Source organism: Erpetoichthys calabaricus, chromosome 2, assembly GCF_900747795.2.
Source record: "Erpetoichthys calabaricus chromosome 2, fErpCal1.3, whole genome shotgun sequence".
Classification (NCBI taxonomy): Eukaryota; Metazoa; Chordata; class Cladistia; order Polypteriformes; family Polypteridae; genus Erpetoichthys; species Erpetoichthys calabaricus.
Genome location: NC_041395.2, coordinates 349,250,240 through 349,270,034, shown reverse-complemented (window position 1 = coordinate 349,270,034; position 19,795 = coordinate 349,250,240). Strand labels below are relative to the sequence as shown.

The 19,795-nt window shown below is 52.8% G+C and overlaps 1 protein-coding gene across 1 annotated transcript in view; it reads left to right on the top strand.

The window, feature by feature from the left end:
* The window catches only part of deaf1 (DEAF1 transcription factor), a 42,482-nt gene extending 23,121 nt beyond the window's left edge, over positions 1-19,361 (top strand). The window contains exons 6-12 of the mRNA XM_028796141.2: positions 867-932; positions 3,067-3,199; positions 4,322-4,450; positions 7,717-7,952; positions 9,459-9,548; positions 16,278-16,364; positions 18,809-19,361. Coding sequence (XP_028651974.1) covers positions 867-932; positions 3,067-3,199; positions 4,322-4,450; positions 7,717-7,952; positions 9,459-9,548; positions 16,278-16,364; positions 18,809-18,817 — 750 coding nt within the window. The 3' untranslated portion in view covers positions 18,818-19,361. The remainder of the gene's footprint in view (positions 1-866; positions 933-3,066; positions 3,200-4,321; positions 4,451-7,716; positions 7,953-9,458; positions 9,549-16,277; positions 16,365-18,808) is intronic.
* Positions 19,362-19,795: the final 434 nt, after the last annotated feature.

Below are 19,795 nucleotides of genomic sequence, written 5' to 3'. Positions count from 1 at the left end.
AGGGGAGGGGTGCAGAAAGAGGCGGGGCAGAAGTGAGGTCAGTAGGGGGCGTGGTCTAGACAGGGATGTGGAAGTTGCTGACGGTTTAGGTGGGTTTGTTGAAGACGGGGAGAAGACATTAGTGCACTTCATCGAGCTGCGACTCGACATCGTACCCTCAGTGAAGCCCCCTGACTGCCCCCAATGTGCACGCATGTGACACATCTGTCACTTAAACACCGAAGCGGGGGTGGTGTGGAGGTCTTCAAAATCTCTAAAAGATGCGAGAAATTGGGAATTCAATCCTTAAGTAGGTCTGGTGCATACAAAGTCTTTGGTCACATGACCATTGCTGACTCCATTGCGTGGTTTATGCTCTCCACCGTCTGCTATCGTTGATCTGAGATATTTGAACTTCTCCCTGGACGTTAACTTCTCCATCCTGCTCTTGACCCTTTGATATCCCATCTCTCTCTCTTGTGAATTGCAAGGCCTCTGTCCTTCATAGCCCCCCTCCAGTTGCAGGATGAAAGGGAATGTGGCTGTGGCTGGCGAGGACCCTCTCAGGGTGACGCTCCCCCCTCGTCTCAAGTCCTCCTTCTTCCATTGGAACGTCTCAGCACCCTCATCCCAGCCTCACACGGTTGTACGCACCCCCTGCCGGAGTGATTCCAGACTGTTATATAGCGCCTTTCACATCGGCCTGTCCGTTAGTTCCCTTGATTGTCTGTCTGTCTGTCTGTCTGTCTTCACGTTTGTTGTCCAGTCGTTCACAGTAATTTACCGGACGTCCCCTGTGTGTTGCTGGGCTTCGTCTCTTCAGAGCCCCCAATGATGTAAAGACGTTGCTTTGCTGCCTCACTGACATCTGTGAATTTCCTTTCTAGGAAGGCATTTTAAATCCTCATGCGGCCTCCTGTACCTGCGCAGCCTGCTGTGATGACCTGTCACTGGTAAGAACTTTCACATCGATTATTAGCTTTCAGGGGCTAACTTTCATCCAAAGCGACTTACAAAAGAGGTGACCCTAATCAAGTCTAGGGGACGTTGTGGGAATGAGTGTGACAGGGCAAGGGAACAAAACGGAGCACCACAAGGGTAGAGCTCAAAACACAAACCAGTTAGGGAGAACCTCACCAGACAGGAGGGTCTTCAAACGCTTCTAAAACACTGAGGAGGCCAGAACTCCAGCCAGTAGCTGCACAGGGAAAGAGTCCACCATTAGCAGATCTGAGTGGTCCAGAAGGAGCACAGGGGGGTCTCCATAAATGTAGGCGAGCATCACAGGTGGCCAGTGGAGTGACACATGCAGCCCCGGCTAGGGGGACACCAGACGCGTCACTGCGTTCAGAGTCAGGTGGAGTCTCAGCCCCTCCATTCCCAGAATCCTCCTCCTCTTTTCACATTTTCGTAGTGATTTGCCATCCCTCTGATCCTCTCGGCTTTGTTGCTCCACACGTCCATCTCGACCTCCTGACTTCCGTCGTTTTCAGTTTCCTTTCATGTTCGTCTTACCTGCCGCTCTTCAGGTTTATACCAAGTCTTTGGTCACGTGACTCTCGGGTCCCTATTTCCAGGTTTTTCCATGCTGATTGCACTCCGTGTGTTGCTCTCCACCGTCTGCTATTGTTGATCTGAGATATTTGAACTTCTCCCTGGAGGTTAACTTCTCCATCCTGCTCTTGACCCTTCGATATCCCATCTCTTTCTTGTCCTTCATAGCCCCCCTCCAGTTGCTCTTCACAATGTGCCGCCTGCTCTCCTGTGGAGAACATCAAGTTAAAGTGTTGGGAATGTCTCCAGCAGATGAAGCGACATTGTGGGGGTGGAATGGTGGGCTGCAAGCAGCACTGGGGGCCAAAAACCCACAAAGAGGAGGAAGGAAAGAACAGGACAGTGACAGAGGGCAGGGAGAACAGTGGCGAGAGCAACTGGCTGAGGTGACCCGTCTGACGTGCTGCTAGAAACACATCTGAGGTCGTTCACTCAATGGCTTTGGTTCTCAAGGTCCAAACAGCATGGCGGGTCCTTTGTGTCGCTTGTAATCTCAAACCTTCTTATCCCAACTGTGGTAGCAAATCCTTGGCCGCCGCTGGCATGGCAGTCTCAGTCAAGCTGTGCCAGGCCACCTCGCCGTTGTGTCCACTAGCGGGCACTCATTTGTGTGCGTCTGCTTGGCTCGCCTTCATGAAAGCGGCTGCTCCTTTCATGTTAAATCTGAAAGCTCTTCTGGTGTCCCGATCCTGTGCCTCGGGAGTACTTGCAGGTACGTCTGGTGCCCGGTGAAGCCGGCCTCGTAAATCCCCCTCAGCGCCCCCCTGGCGTCACCCACAGGACCCAACAGGGCTGCTCATAAGGACTAACGGGTGTTCATTTGTGTGGCTGGGAATGCGCTGCTGTGGCTTTGGGCTCTCGGCCAGTGGGTGGCATTTGAGCTTTTGGTGTGACGCTACAAGGAAAGGGACAAACATCTGCACTGGTGACACATGCAAAGGTGGAGCTGATCTGAAATACGCAATAAGTCAGCTTTTGATGTTTAATTTAATTTCCAAGTCTGAGTGCTGTGGAATATCTTAAAGACAAGCAGGTCACCGCCAAGTGACAGTTAGGGGTCTGAATACGAAGAGTGTTGTAGCGAGCGCGGCCCTCATTCTGTCACTTCACTAACCTGTAGGGACCCAGCAATCAGAACTGAACAAACGAAAAATGACACAAAGCCCATGACACCCTAAGAGTCCAAAATGAAGTAACGACGTAATAAAGGGGACCACAAAGTCCCCACAATTCAATCGCATTTCAAGATGCACATCGATAACTAATGGGGTACGAAAGACACTCGGCATGGCACAGCAACAAGACATCAGGTGCCCAGAAGTACAGCGCCATGTGCCACATGCTCTGAGCAGGATATGAACATCTGTGTGACGTTCACCCTCTGGTCACAGGGACTGCTGATGATGGTGACATCACTGTTCACAAGAATGTGATGATGCCCTCCAACATCGGGGCATCGTGGCCTGTCACCCATCTGGATTGTGTTTTAGTCATGTGACTTTTAACGTTAAGAGTGTCGTTTCTCTTTTCCAGACTGGACCAGTAAGACTTTTCGTGCCTTACAAAAGGCGTAAAAAGGACAACGAGCAGCCAGCCACCCCAGAGAAGAAGGACGCGGAGTCCCCTAAGAACATCACGCTGCTGCCAGCTTCAGCGGGCACTGCATGTAAGTACAGAGCTGCCTAAGAGGGTCACTGCTGGCCTTTGCTTCGAGTTGTGCTCCGGTGCCCCCTGTTCAATTCATTGCCTCTTTGGGTAGCTCGCCTGTGCCAGGCTAGAGTGGAGGTCGTGTGACTGTGGCAGGTGCTTACTGCTGCTGTCTGCCTTGCCAGTGGGTAACATCTCTACTATGGCATAAACTTCCAGATAAACTCATAAAGACAGGGGGGTCCAGCTCTGGTCCTGGTGGGCCGCAGTGGCTGCAGGTTTTCATTCTAAACATCTTCTTAATCAGTGAGCCGTTTTTGCTGCTGATTCACTTGTTTTGCCTTCATTTTAATTGACGTGACTCGGACCCCTTAGTTCACAGGTGTCCAACTCCAGTGCTGGGGGGCCGCAGCGGCTGCAGTTTTTCATTCTAACCCTTTCCCTAATCAGTTGTCACTGCTAATTTTAAGGATTCAGTCCTCTCAATTGATTCTTTTCTTCATTAAAGGACAGCCAACCAGAAATGAGACGTGAAACGAGCCGACAGGTGACCAGCTAAACTGGGATTTCAAACTCCAACCAGTTCCTTAATCAGAAGCCAATTCTTGCTGTTAATTAAAGCCGTTACTGAATATCCGGGCTTGTCGCTGCTCTCATTCTGTTCTTTCTAAGACCACCGTCAAGATGTTTGGGTGACCTGAGCAGACCAACATGGCCGAGACCCTCACCTTTCTTTATTTTCAGGTGAGCTGCTCATGTGGCATCTTGTTTTATGTCTCGGGGGGGGTCCAAGTGACGTCAATTAAAATGAAGGCCCAACAAGTGAATCAGCTCACTAATGAAGAAGACGGTTAGAATGAAAACCTGCAGCCACTGCGGCCCACCGGGAGCGGAGTTGGACCCCCCCCCTGCAAGAGGTGACAAGGTGATCAGCAGTTCATGTGCAAAGTGGCAATGAGGAGCAGGTCGGTCACCTCCAGGAGTCATTGGCTTGTGACACCAAAGTAAGAAATGTCAGCCAGGAGTGACCTCCTAAAGGATCGTCACGTGGGCGTCTGCCTGGGGGGGCCGCTGTGCTTGAGACCACGGGATTGATGTCAGACTTTACCGTAAGTGCTCATATTGTCTATTAATATTCCAGTTGCAGTGTCGCCGTCTGTGCAGATCACAACTTCTGGAACGCTGACCTTCGACCGCGGCCCGGCAGCTGACACGGCGGCCATGATGTCCGAGAGCCCCGCGCAGGGAGACGTCTTCACGGGAGCGGCCGGTAAGTCTGCACGTTTGACTTGTTGCCATCGGACGCAGAGATGAAGGGAGACTCGAGGCTGGTGCCCCATCGGTATGATGCCCTCACACTTGGCTGTTTCTCCATTTTAACTTTTCTAAACCGCTGGCCGCATATCTGAACACTTTAAGGACGTTTGTGAGGGTCGGTGAAAAGAAATCCAAATTGAATATCGTGAGAGGTGCACCCCAGCATTCACATGTCCCGTAGACCCCTATGTGTTTGATGGCAGGAGGCTGTGGTGCCACGTCAGCCATCATGGGTGCAGTGAGACGTCGGGCAAATGGACCCCTTTATTAGCCAGCTGACCTGATTACGACACGCACTGAGGCCCCTTCTATAAACTGATTAGTTAGGGGGCCCGAGTGACCCTCAGAGTGGGTCAGTTGGCCAATAAAGGGGTCTGTGTGCCCGACTTCTCATTCCCTTTCAAGTACAGCTCTGCCCGCTCTGGGGCTGCCGGTGGATCTCAAATGGCCACTGCCCTGATGCTCGGCCCCCTTGGCTCGTCCTTCCTTGGACCCGTTTAGATGCCAGCAGGTTAAGAGAGGATCCTTCTGTCATGGTGTTAATGGAGTGGCTGCTGGCTTCAGTGGTCCTGCCAAGTGGCGGTGTCCCCAAGAACATGGTGGCAGTGCAGTGTTGTTGAGTGACATGAAGGTGACGCCTTGAGCATTTCATTCACAGGCCTCAACTGCTGTCTTCAGACCTGCGCAGGACGGAAACCAAAAGGTAACTGCGAGGATGTGGAGAACACGAGGCGTTGGTGGCTCGGTGACATTAGGAGAAGCTCCTTTGGTTTCTAAGTCCATGCAGCACGAGGCCAGCAGGTTACGCCTTGGAGCAGTCCGAGCCGTTGCCATGACAGCAGTCGTCCCCCCATCTGTCTGCTGTGCCTTCCATGACAGCCGTGTTGTCTGCTTTGCCGTCTTGTCTCCATTTTGGCTCGCGGTGTCAATGGAGGCTCTGATTGGGGGTCTCGAGGGTCTGGGCTTGTGAGCGTCTTGGATGAAAACCGAGATCCAGGCCTTTAATGACCTCTTGGGGACAGCAGTGTGTCTGTCTGTGGAGAGAGTGTCGACCTCGTCATTGAGAGGCTTACTTACCTCAGCGGTGACATTCAGGTGACTCTTCCTATGAAGTCAGTAGACATATTGGGGGGTCATGAGGGTCACCTTAAAGGGGTGGGTGGCACAATAGGACGAAGGTCCAAGTCTGGTGAGTCCTGTCCAGTGACCTGAGATGAAGACTGGACTCCTTCATGTGTGTCTCTTCAGAGGGTCCTTGGGGGGCCGCTGGTTTGACTTTGTGTCACTCACGGGGTCCCGAATGAGGCTCATGACCTGCAGCAGTGTGAGGGAGCGTCAGTTATGGCACTACAGGCATGTGGTGCGATCACCCGAGGGTGACCCTCATTGTTGAGGACCCAAGCGACTGGACCAGGCCAAGGGGGCGCCCACATAACACCCGGCTGTGGCAGATGGAAGGTCATTTCTGGAGGGTGGGACTGGACCGCGTGTCTGCCAACCAGGACCCCGAGCTGTTTTGTTGTGTGGTGGGTGTGGCAGCGTGCTGTACCAGTGTGTGCCCCCTAACCTGACCTGAGCTGACAAGTTGGGCCATAGAGGAGGTCGTAGACCCGACTGCAGATAGAGGGGGGCGCAGGGCAGTGCCAGGGAAGTTCAGTTGTGTGTGCCACTTGACTTTTTCACTTTCTGTGTACTTGTGTTTCAGACGTTAAAGAAGCCCCACTGAGTTCGTTCATTGATTTGCCCGACGTTTCTATCCGATATCTCAGATACCGTTGGTTCCATTGCTTTTCTTTTTCCAATTTCAGCACAGGTGGCTGAAGTGACCTGTTCAGGGTCACACCCTGGTGCCAGCAGTGGGATTTGAAGACTGAAGCCTTAACTGCTGCGCCACACTGCCATCCAAAACGACTTTAAAGTGCCCCGATTTTGGTTAAGTTGTTGTAAAAACGTGTTGCCACATAGAATGGCATTAGCTGAAGGACCTGCCGCTGCCCAGCTATTTTTATATAAGCGCATATTCAACGCTGGCCCTTTTGTCACTGCTGGCTGTCCCACCCGTCCCCTGCACCGCTGTCCTTTCAGCTCGTCTGCTCTCGTTTCTTAGTTCCTGTTCCGTGTGAGCCGATTTCACGATTGCCCTACCGACCCACAGATGTTCCTTCTTTGTGTTTCCCGGTCGTCTCCAGCAGGGGGCACCTGCTGCCTGGCACTGTGCCCTTTACCAGTAAACGTGGCGGAGGACAGTGGCTAAAATCTGCCAGAAACGTACTTTAAATTCAACCTTCACTCCGGCTACACGCTGCACACTCATCCTCCAGGCGTACAAAGCGGCACAGGCGTAGTCCCCTTCTTTGGTGGGCAGTGTGGGGGGGGCATCATCCTCTGACACCCCCCCCCATTTCACACATGCAGTGAGCCATTTGTGATGATTGCCCGGTGAGGTGTGCCACACGGACTGTGCTCTTCTAAGACCCCAACTCAGCCCAAGGCTTTGGCCGTCCGTGAACGGTGGTCCGCGTCGCTCCTTCAGCTGCGTGACACAATTGGGCTCTCAAATCACAAACCTCTTTAGGGGGTGTCATGCACAGATCTTTAGTCCCACACTGGGTTGGTACTGGGGGGCCGGGGGTCTCGAGGTTTTATTACAGCAGACTGCAGCAGTGGTGATATTTGATAAAAGTTGATTGTGATAAGGACTGACTTTGACCCCACCGGGGGGTCGGCCCGCACAACTTCAGGTCTTTCTGATCGTTTTTGCTGCAGACGCCTGTTGGTTTACCTTTTGGTAATGGCATTTAAAGGGTGGGCTCTCAGATCTTGAGGGACCCCAAAGTGCCTGACACTGGCATAAGTAGACATAAGGACAAGTCACATGTGGGGGTCTTCTTGTACCGGTGAGTCAGGAGACACCAGGCAAACCAGATGGGTGGGTGGGTGTTCAGAAGGAATTGCTATGAAGACCAGAAGCCCCCCGCTGCTGGGCGACGCTCTTCAGGCCCTTTGGAAAGTGAAGGCCGAGCCTGGCATCACCAGGGGGGATTTATTTGACCCGCTTTGCCTTTCTGGTTCCGATTCCCCCACTTTAACATTTGACGGCCAGGCTGCTCTTACCTGACTGGAGGGCCACAACCTGAACTCGACCCACAATGCACCTCTTCCTGCGCCCCCGGGCTCCCTGAAATCCTCTCCGTTCACGTTGGTTTGCTTTTTCTGTAGTGCTGACGTCTCTGCCGGCTCTGGCCATGAACCCCTCGCTTCCCGGCAAGGACTCGTGTTCAAGTTCACTGAACGGGCTGGAAGTGACGGAGCAACGCCATTGGCTGTACCTGGAGGAGGCGGTCAACTCCTTGATCAGCACCGCCCAGCAGCTCAAGACGCTCATCGAGCAGGCCAAGCAGGCCAGCCTGGCGTCCAGGGAAGCGGCGCTGAAGACGGACCCCGAGAGGAAAGAAGTAAGTGAAGCGATCTGTGGAGGGGCTGACCAAGTGACGGGACCCCTCGCCGTCCTCTCTCCGCTATAACTGACGTTCACTTTTATACGGTCAAAGGCAGGCCCACCCGAAATGATCAGCTGGCGCTCGCCCCGTCGTGTTTGTAGTAACGGCCCAGGAAAAAGTTTCAGTTTCGTGTTCTTATGGAGAGGTCCTGACACGGTGGGCTTCCCAGAAGCAGCACACAATGTGAAGACACACCGATGACGATAGTCCTGTCACGTAGGCCACTGATGATATGCTTTGTTGATTGTTAACGTCTCTTCACGTGATCTTTGGTGGGTGGGCAGAATGCAGGGTCAGTCTTTGTACAGCCATTTCCAGGTTAAGGGTCCCACAGAAATGCTTACAACGTCCCCCTTTAGGCTGACATATCGTTCAGTATCAGACTGGCGAGGGTGGGATGGAGCCTTTGATCTGAAGACCCTCTTTCCCCCCTCATTCATCACTCGCTAGTCCACAACGCTGAGTTTCTGCTGCTTGCTGAAGGCCCCACTGGTCCCCTGATCTCCTCTTCCTCTTAAAGCTCAGCTCAGTCTGTTTTTTTTATAGCGCCTTTCGAGTCACTCGGCCACATCCCTGAAGGAAATGATCCTCTGGGGGTCCTCGCTCAGCCATAAGTCAAAGACAAAGCCTGGGGGGCCTCGGCCGACTAGCCACCCACAACCTGCCATAGTGGAGTCTGTGCCAGTGTGACAGTAGGATCTCGTTGACTTCAAGGCTCCGTGTAGCTCAGGTGACAGTCCAGTGGGCCGGAGAGCAGCCTGGCAGTAAAGCAGGGCCACCAAACGAGTGTCCAGAGAAGAGAAACAGAACAGAGGAGGCTTAGGGACGATTTGTAATGACCGTGTCACTTACACATCTGCTGTCCCCTCAGCCAGGGTGACTCGGATATCTGAGGTCCACAAAGAGCCACCAGCAGGTCTGGATGTGGCAGGGAGACCTAAAAGCCTCTGAAAGGCGACGTCCCGTTTGTCACCGTAAACTGGGAAAGGCGTCTTTGAGAAGTGCAGCAAATGTGCCTCCATAGTGATGAGCTGGCAAGAAGAGGGTCCACCGGGGGGGCAACCTTAGGGGGAGATTGTCACAACTCCATTTGGTTCCTTTTTCTCTAACGTGTGACACCGAGAGTTGTAATGCAGTAAAATGACAGACTGTACACACGACTGGTGACGCGACGAGTTAACCGATTAACACGAGGGGCTCCTAACAGCGCCAGGCCTTTGACGTTGTCATCGAGTTGCCCTCCACTCCCTCTGCGTTACACACGTCCTGTGTCTGTGCCAGGCTGTTATAAATCCCATTCAGTCTCAGATGTCATGATGAGGCAAAGGGGAAGGGCATTGTGGCCCCCGATAAGCACAGGAGGGTGGCCATGTTTGGCACTGAGTGGTGCCGCTGTAGCAGGTGCCCTCTGTGGCTGTGTGTGCTGCTTGTCTGCCATAACGTCTTCTGTTTCTCCCGCAGCAGATGTGCGCCAACTGTGGCCGAGAAGCGATAAACGAGTGCACCGGCTGCCACAAGGCCAACTACTGCTCCACGTTCTGCCAGCGAAAGGTAATCTCTGTGCCGCCCTTATCTGTGCCCATTCAGCTGCTTTGTAAAAGGGGAATGCAGTGGAGTTCATAGACAGGGGGTCTTCACCGCGCCCGCTGAGTGCTCCTGCCATAACGTCACCTCATCCGATGGCTGAAGGGAACACAGGACATCACGGAAGGCCACGGAGGGCGTGAGAACACAGAGCCCCTCGCCTTCTGCACTCTTCGCTGTGTCGCTGGTTTCATTTTAAACGAATGCGTTTGCCATTTTTACCCCTCAGTCTTCATCCAGTGACCCGTCAGGACAGACTGAAGGCCGGTCTGCACAACGCCTTACAAATGAATTCAAAATCCAAATGGCGAGTCTCTCCAAGCTTCACACCCCTGGATTTGGGCAGCAGATCCTCTGTGCCTCCTTTAGATTGGATGGGACGGCCATCTTCAGCTCTCGTCCCACAAATTCTGTGTGGTGTAAGCCTGGGGGGTCGGCTGGACCCCTCAAGGACACTCATAGACTCGTCCCTAGTGCTGTCACATGCCATCTACTCAAGAGTGGCTTCCTCCTGACTGACAGAGTGCTGCTGAGATGGCCGTCCTTCCAGCGGGGACTTCTCAAGGTCTCTTAGAGTGGCCATTGGGTTCTTGTTGACCCCTCTGACTAAAGCCCACCTGACCTGGCCACGCGGTTTGGCTGGCAGAGTCCCGCCAGTTCTGAACTTCTTCCACTTCACACTTCTTGAGGCCAGCCTGCTTCTGGCAGTGCCCAGCATCTCAGAGATGGTCTGATGCCCTCGCCCTGATGTGGGTCTCGCCGATGCAGTTTGGTGACAAAGGTGTTCAGAGAGTCCTTGGACCTCACGGCTTGCAGTGGGAGTTCTGGGAGTTTCTCTCCACTCAGGTCCACGTGTGCCTTTCTAAACGAGGTCCTCTCAGTTTGGTGTGCTGTCATGGGTGGGCTCCAGTCGTGTCCCCTGGTGAGTTCAAGCACAGTGTGGAGCGCCGCAGCCAAGGCTCTGACACTTGAGGGTTTGATGTTGACTACGCCTGCCGCCCCTTGTGGTCACCAGTGTTCACTTTGACATTTTGGGTTATCGAGTGCAGACTGGCAGTGGCACAGTGAGGTGTGTGGAAGGTGACGACGCCGAGCTCTACTGTGGTCTCGTCACCAGGAGCTAAGCTGCCCTAATATGTCCGTCCCCTTGTTCTCCGTCTCCACGTGGGCACCGTGTCTCCTGCAGGGTCTTGTGATGCCAACATACACCGGGAGGGTTGGCACCATGGATGGGACTGGGTCTGAGGTATGGCATAAAATCAACACGAGAGATGAACGTTGACAGTCTGAGTGAGACATCACATGAGAGCGGAGCTTCTGGGATACGCAGTCAATATTAACAACCCTCATGGCCGCCACAGTCAGCGAGGCACAACCTTACTGAATGAATTCTGCAGGCCAGCTTGGTGACCCCGAGGGACAAACACAACTCGGTTTTCACAGCAGACGACGTTTGTGCAGATGTGAAGACGCCACTCGCGCTCTGGCGCCGTTTAATTATGACGCAAGTGCAGCTCCCGGGTGTCACCAAACTCACCCACCCAGAGCAGCCTGGCCCCAAACTCAAGATGCAGGCTGATGGCCTGCACAAGTCCAACAGTCAGAATTATGGGATGATGGGCATCATCGCTGGGCATCATCATTGCACGTATTGAGAGGAACATACACTACAAATGTGACACTTGACAATTCTCTCATCTCTTCTTCCTCGACGGTGCCCTAACATTTGATAATGTCACTCGGGTCTCCATCTCCGTCATGTTCGCCGTCTCAAACAGCTGACGGGCCCGCCATTCTCTTACGCGCTCTGGTGACGTCACGTGTTGCAATTCTGTCCTCACAAACTCCCGCCGCTCCATATCGCTGCCAGAGCCCCCCACCCCACCTGGCATGTACCGCTTGTCACTGTAAGTGGTGGTCCTCCCAGGTGGATGTCCGCTACACACACGCCTTCAGCCCCCCGCCAGCTGATGCCAGTACGTCGCATTCGTTTTCGATTTTTTGAGTCCGACGAGTCAGAGTCCAGTTGCGAATAATCAAACGAGTGCGCAGCGGCGTCCGCCGAGTGTTTTGTTTTACCGAGAGGGAGACTTAAAAAAAAAAAAATGACATCATTTAAAATCAAATTTTGCAAATTAATAAATTGTCACCTACTTATCATAATATAAGAATTGTTAAAAATGTCTACTCACCTCATTTAAATATAAAACGATTAAAATTTGGTTTCAAAAGTGACTGCAATTTTCATAAAATCATAAAGTTGCGGCTGTGCTTGAAATACGAAGGTGTGGCCCTCAATCAGTGAGTGCGCGCCACGTCACGTGACATTTTAGGTGTCGTACCCCCTGCTCGCCGGACCCCCACATGACCTCCATAACCCCTGTAGGTTTGCTTGTTCTGTTTGATGCTCATTTTAGTTGATATTTTGAATTTTAATGTTGTTTTATTGTAACCCTCATTTTTGAATTTATTTTATTGCGTGATTTTTGCTATTAATGTGTTTTGCCCTCGAGTCCCTTGAAAGGCGCCTATATATAAACTAAATAAATAATAACTAGCTAAAGAGGGCGGCACGGTGGCGCAGCGGGTAGCGCGTGGAGTTTGCATGTTCTCCCCGTGTCTGCGCGGGTGTCCTCCGGGTGCTCCGGTTTCCTTGCATGTGATGTGCATTGTCCCTAGTGTGTGTGCTTGGTGTGTGTGTGTGTGGGCACAACCCTGCCCGGGGTTTGTTTCCTGCTTTGCGCCCTGGGATTGGCTCCAGCAGACCCCCGTGACCCCGTAGTTGGATGGATGGAATTAGCTAAATAGCAGCAGGAATGGAGACATAATAACACAAACACAAGCGAATTCCACGGCATCCGTCCATTCCAAGCAATTCCAGACTCCGCTAAGTGAACGGGATCGGGACTTTGGTGGTCCGGTCGTTCTGCTCACTGGTGACGTGCGACTAAGAATTTAATTAATAAGGAGCAAATAAACTTCAAAAGTCTACAAAAAGAAAAAACAAAGGATGAACCCACCAGGGTGCGCCACAGCGGGGGTCTCTGGATGTCAGCTGCGTTATTGAAGTTGTGTTTCCAGGGTTTGTGAGCGATTCTGGCTAATGGATGAGAAATAAAAACACTTGAATCGGCGGTGCCCACCAGTCAGAGGGTACGGCTGTGTTAGAGGAACGCGGACCTCCTTGGTGTGACCGCCGAGTGTCTTTGGGCTCGGAATTCTGTTTAAATGCCGTTAAGCTCGAGTCTTTGTCCAATTCGCTCTTTTAACGAGATAAGCCCCGATAAGGTGGAAGGCGGTGTTCTGCTGCCATCTAGTGGAATGAAATGACATTCAAGTTCCTTCAATTTCCTATCTGATCTACAGCTCATTAATATTCATGAGTGGGGCGGAGCCTTCATCAAAAAGACACAAAGGTGTTTAAATGAAAAGCCGAGAAGTCAGTTTTAGAACAAAAGGAAAGTGAGCCATTGTTTGAGTCGAGAGATAGTGAGGACGACGTGAATTGGTCATCGACGTCGACATGGACAGTGACCCACCCCGACCACCCTAACCTCACCAACGACCGGACCGCCGTGATGTGCCTGATGATTCAGCCCCCTGAAGGTTTACTATGGCGGCGCAAGTAGCTTGAGACCAAAAAGGCAAAATGATTTTGATCAGGTGGATGAAAGACGTTACCCCCCTAAGCACCGTTCACAATGCGGCGACTCTCAACGTTCATGGAGGTCACTGAGCCTTGTGCCTTGGTGGCCTGCAGTGACACAAGGGACGGATCAGGAACTGACATTCCACCCTCTTGTGCACAACAAGCAACGGAAAACCTTCAAGAAAAGACCACCAAGACCCGCGCGTCTACTGTCCGGGTTACAAAACATGTGACACGGGGGACGAGTGCTAATCTGCGCCAACACAGCAGAGGGCGCCAGACTGGCCTTTCCTGCTGAATTTGTGTCGACTTTTTGGTATTTGCGCATTTCTGCCACCCTTGTCTTTCTGGGGGTAAACGTCACGCTAAGGGAATTTAACCGGCTGAAATGTGCCCCTTTAGTGAGGTGGTGCTGCCCAATGTCTCCGATCACAGAACGCATTTTCAGAAGGCGCCTGAGACGCTTGAGGTTCATGAAAAGAGACCAGCGGGCCAAAGCACGTCCTGCCTCGTCTCGTACGGGGGGCTCGCCATGGCAGTGATGAACGCCCTTCTAAATAACGAGGCACTTAATGGACGCCACACAATTCATTATTCATTCTTGTAATCCTGAAAGCTTGGCGCGTCCCACAGCCTCTGGGTAGGACACTCGGCCCGACGGCGTGGGCAGAATTCCAATAGAACTGGAGGGCTGTGAAGGTCATCGGAGTCTCAAACGGCTTTGTCACCGTAACGACGGCCGAAGTGGCGGGCACAGGTGAGGCCGTTGAGTTTTATATAGTGCCTTTCATGGAGTGCCGTCACAAACTGACAGGTGTAGTACAAGTAGAAAAACACGAGCACACAGCGGAGGGCCGGGACAGGGGGCTTACCAGGGCCATGGGGGGACATCAGCCTGGGCACGCTCAACCTGTGGTGAAGGTGACATCACGTGAGCCACTCTGTTTATTTATGGATTAAAATGGAGACGTCGCCCCTCCTCAGGTTACTTTAACATGCGGGCGCCTCGTGCCCTCGCAGTCGGGTGAAGCACACATGGCGTCGGCCCCCCACAGTTTTTATTCCTTGCTGTAATGCCAGCATGTGAACGCACAGCAATTTCTTTCCCTCACGCATACAACAGCCCACCTACTGACAGCTCGGACCACCACTTATTAAAGAGCCCACTCACTTGGCCGGCCTCTAAAGCCGAATCTGAGACTTGTGATTGGTGAGTGGCGCCCGTCACTTTGATATGAAAACAAGCAGCTGGAGCCACGACAAGCTGAGGGTGTCACAAGACGAGGACCTGACTGTCACCCAATGGCCGTCAGTTCTCCAGTTGGCACCCCGTGTTCTGTTTTGACAGCAGCTGTGAAGACGAAGCGTGGAGTGTGCCGTTTAACACGAGGATTGGCACATCAAGTCTGCCATTCAGCGTTTTTACTTGACTGGGTACTCAGTTTGTTATCAGCACAGCTGGCACATCACTCGCCCGACACCGCAGTCAGCAGTCATGATAGTCACAACGTTAAACTCAGTGCTCCTCAGTCGTTATCTTGCCCTGCTGATCGGGCACCCTGGCGAGGCACCCTGGTGTTCCTTGTGCACTGCGACGTGATCAGTGCTGACCGCTGGCAGTGCCCACCAGGAGATGACTAAGCGGCTGGTGAAAGCAGTTTAGATCTCACTGACTTTGTTGTCCTGCCCTCCATGAAGTGATGTGGTGGCACCAGACTCGCCATTACACTGCTACAAGTGAGCGAGACCCCTCTGCGCGTACCCCTAGTCACTGATCTGTAGTTCAGCCCGGGAAGATGGCAGAGGACTTGGTCTTGTGGCACTGGAAGGACCACCTGCAGCTCAAAATCACAAAGACGTCTGACTTGCCAAAGAGTCTCCGAGACCAGTCGCCATTTAGGGGAGGATGTGGAGGTGCTGTAGAGCTGCAAGTACCTTGGGGTCCACACGGACAGCCCACTGGACTGGTCAGACAACACAGTGGCGCTGGACAAGAGGGGCAGGAGCAGACTGGACGTCCTGAGGAGACTCAGCGGGCGATTATGAAGTGTGCAGTGAGGTGCTGCTGGAGATGTTCTACCAGTCCAGAGTGGCCAGTGTGGTGGTCTACGCCAGGTTCTCCTGGGGAAGCAACTTCAGTTCAAAAGAAGCTCAACGCCTAAATCGGGAAGGCCTGCTGTGCCAGCTGTTGTGGACCAGGAGATGGTGGCAAACCTAGAAGCCGTCATGAAAAGTCCCCTCTTTTGGAGCACCTGCAGCCACAGGCCCGTTCCTCCATGGCATGCTAACAACTGACTCTACTCTGGGGGTCTTTTCTGCCCTCTGCTATCCGGCTATTCAATGTTTCCCCCCGACAGCCCAAACTAAGTACCTGCTGTGCCCTCTTTAAGTTGTTATTTCTGCACAATTGGCGTTTAGGAGTCACTGCCCGGGATGCCCATCTAAGTGATCAGTGGAGACCTCGGCTTCATACGGCAGGTGGTGTGGGGTTCAAAAAATCATTTAATGTCTGTGATGCGCCATCTGTTGGAATGAAAGACACAGCAAGTGAGCAGACGCACACAGACAGAGACGTCTCCTCTCTTAAGGTGGATTGTTGCCTGATTTGTCTGCCGATTGATTGATCTGATTGGCTGCCTGTGTTCTTGTGTTTTCTGACCCCCCCCCTCACCCCCGCCCCCCAGACTGAATTGATTCTCGTTCCTTTGACTGTCCGGCTCCTCTTTGTTCTCTTTGCTTTTCACATTTTTAGTGTTTGAATGCTGCTGCCTGTTTACTCCTGTTTGTCGTTTCACATGTCACACCTCGCCTTGTATTGTCACCTTGTATTGTCACATTCCTACTGTTGCACTTTACGTGACGATGACAGCAGAGTTAGGGTGTGTCGGCGGGCCTGAGCGTTTGCCGATTCGTCTGCGGTGGCTTGTGAATGTGACGTCATACCTGAACTTGCTACCTGCAGGGCTGTCACGTGTGTCATGAGGCTGGCTGGCTGTCACTCTGGTGGCTCGTCATTGATGCTCTTGTCGTTTTCTTTCTTTTAACAGGATTGGAAGGATCATCAGCACATCTGTGGACATCAAGCCATGTCGGTGACAGAGGAAGTTCACATGCCGGACATGGAGATTGAAAAAGTAAGAAAAACAAAAGTGTGTTTGAGTTACGAGTCAAAGAGGAGGAGGAGGAGGAGGAGACGACAGATAAAGTCCTGTCACTGGATTAGCTGACATCACAAGCACAACGTGAATGTCACCACGCCTGAGCTCTGCTCACTTGGCACCTACCCTTGTGACGGGTCGGACCCCTAAAGGCGCAGTTTTCTGACAGAATGCAGTGCTTCACATTACAGCACTTGTGACGAGGACAGGCCATCGAGCCCAACGAGCTCATCACCGAAGTGCTCCACAATGACATCAAGTCCAGTTCTGAGGGTCCATATAGCCCACCTGTCCACCACTCGGTCACTCTTTTGATGTGTCTAGTTGTACATGTGAGGGTAAACCCCTCCGACATTTGACCCTAACGTTTCCATGGTTACGGCTGCCATGATGGGCTCCTTTGCTGTGTTTGGCACGCCGATTTTAAAAAGGGGTCTTTAACTTGGGTGGGCTCTAACTGGTGCCATTCCAGTTGAATTATTGGGCTTGCCACAGTGTGACGTGGACACCGGGGGTCTCGGGAGGTCTTCACTTTTTCAGTTTGTTCTTAGCAGCCTTCTGCTCAAGTCGTTTCACTTCATTTTGTTTTATTCCTCATCAAGTGGCACTCGAGACCCCAGAGTGACAAAGCGAAACCAAAACTTGAGACATTTCTGCTATCTTGTTAAAGATTCCACAAACAGGTTCTGACTGGACACAGGGATTCGGACCCCTTTCTTTGGCTCCGGTGAATTTTTGGCTGTCCCTGAGGTGTTTGCAGCCCCCCCAGTGGTCACGTCACCCACAGGTGAGCAGAAAGCGAGCCCTGAGGTCCAAGGAGCAGCCAGCAGAGCGCAGAGACTGGAGGATGGGAAGGTGGCACAAGATCCCCTGCAGCACTGAAGGGTCCCAAGAGACCAGTGGTCTCCAGAACTTAACACAAGGAGTTTCTCTTCCTGGAGCTGCAAGCTGGCCAAATGGAGGGGCAGGAGGACCCTGTAAGAGAGGTGACCAGTAGTCACTCTGCATGAGCGCCAGAAAACCCGAGTGGAAACGGTGGAAACTTCTAGAAGGACGAGCGCCACTGCTCTCCCACTCCACTGAGGTGGGCTTTAGGACCGGCTGGCCAGGTGACACATGAAAGCCCACGCGGGGTCTGCAGATGGGCACCTGAGGGAGTCTTGGACTGCGACTGGACTGTCTGTGGAGCATCACAGCAGGTGGGACCACCGCTGATCACCTGTGCAGCATCAAAGACTGGGAGGCTGAATGGGGCAACACTCAGAGATGTCCTGAATGAACCAACCCCCCAAAGGAGGAGCGGCTGAGGGACAACCCTGTGAATGTCCTCGAGTGGTCCGGCTGCACCCTGAACATCTCTGGAGGGGCCTGAAGGGAGCCGCCCGTCCTGATGGATCTTCAGAGGATCTCCAACTCCAGGGGTCCGCGACGCTTCTATTTTGTTCAGTTTTATTGTCCCAAGAAGGAAATCCGGTTTGCGGCCATCAAACCCAAACTCGGTTCAAATGAATAAAACACAGTAGTGAGCAAAAAACGTGCGGAGGTGACGGGGGGCTGTCACAAATGCTGACCCTCCATCCTGTCATTCAAGCCAATGGGTGACCTGTGGATTCACAGCAGAAGACCTTTGGGGGCCTCGACTGGAACCGAGAGGGTGGTGGCTTCTGTCTTTTCATCAAAAGTCCCTTTGGGTCCCTGATTGTCCCCTAGCTGTCCGTGATCTTTGACGTCAAATAGAAGCCCCTTTGGGTTTATAAGACTCAGCTCTGGAAAAGACCAATTAGGAAAACCAGAAGCCACTGGGCCAGCACTGGTTTCAGTCTCATCCAGTAGGCTGGCGATCACCGGGCCATCGGCACGTCTTCAGCCATTTGTGTAGAGGGCGCCTAAAAGAGGTGACAGAAGAGACCCCCGAGGGGACGCTCTGGATGGGGACAGACAGGCAGCCATTGGCTTCCAACTCAAGAAGACCACGGGCTGGGAGGGCCGATGAAGGGGCTTCAGCTTAGTCCAGAGTGAGGGGTCCGAACGCTTGTGTCGGTGGGAGATACCAGCTTATAATTTTATAGGAAATTAGCAAACCGCTGCTGGGCATTTGATGAGCGAAACGAGGAACTGAAAAGACGTTGGCAGAAGGCGGCCACCGAACAACAGGAACAAAGTGAAGACCCCTCTGTGGAGGTGCTGTACTCTGTCAAGGGGGGTAGATGGACATGAAAGGCGCTATATGACAAATAGGTGGATAGATACATGTGAGAGGCACTAAATAACGGATATGAAAGGCGCTATATAATAGACAGACTGTCCTTTATGTGTCCCAGTATGGCTGACTGTCTGGCTTAGGGGGGCTCAGAAGCGCGTGTGAGGACCGCCGTTCCCGGGGCTGCACCTGTGTAACTGTGTCGTCTTTCATCTTGCAGGTGGTCTGACGAGCAGACGCAGATGAGAAGCCAAGCCGCGCCACACCACGCCACGCGGGTATAACGCACCTTCTGTGTGCAGGTGACAGGACGCCCCTTTTATCCTCCAGGTGGTCTCGCCCTCGCCCTGGTGGGTGGCTTTCACTTCGCCGCTCCGTTAAGTTGGACTTTGGACTAAGCCGAGGTGCTTCAGTGGTCTCAGGCCGCACTCCTGGAACTCGTCTCAGACATTGTGGGGTCCGCTGAGATGGCCCTCGTTTTCATGACGATTCTGACGTCCCCCTTCTGCTCAAAGATGAATTCGGACCCCCTGAGTTGGGCTGTTTGTGACTTGCGTCTCTCTGACTGACTGCGCACACTAAAGTCTGATGGACGTTTTAAACAATTGAGTTTGTCATTGAATGGCCTCCTGTCCCCTTTGTGCTCATCAAGTGACGTCACCTTCTACTTTCATCTTTTTAGGGCTGCTTCTCGTTGCTCGAGTTGTTTCCCTGTGATTTGACCCTGAAGATGCCCTGGCGTGGTCTGCCTGGCGACCACATTATTGGGTTCTCCAACAGGTGGCCTCCCTATCCTGCCAATCCCCCCCCCATTGCTGTGGCCCGGTGATCTCTAAATAATTCGGTAACCCGCGCCGCTCCTTCATGGCCCACTTAAGGCATCTTGAAAATTTAGAATCCCAAATACGCACAAAACCTGTCATGAAGGGTCCTCAGCAGGCCCACCAGAGTCCTCAGGGTGTCCTGCGCCTGCCCCTCGGTCTCCTTTCAGTGGGGCCTGCCTGGGTCACCCGGACCACCTTAGGTGACTCCCCCCATTTCCGTCACTGGTTTCTGCAGTGCCAGTCATTTAGTCACCACAGACGGGGGACGGGGACCTGGACGGACCACTAAATCCACAGCTTTGCCTGCGTGTGTGGCCTCCAGGGTCCTAAGAACTGTGACTGTCACAACCCAGAAGAGCAAAATAAAATCATGAAACTCTCAG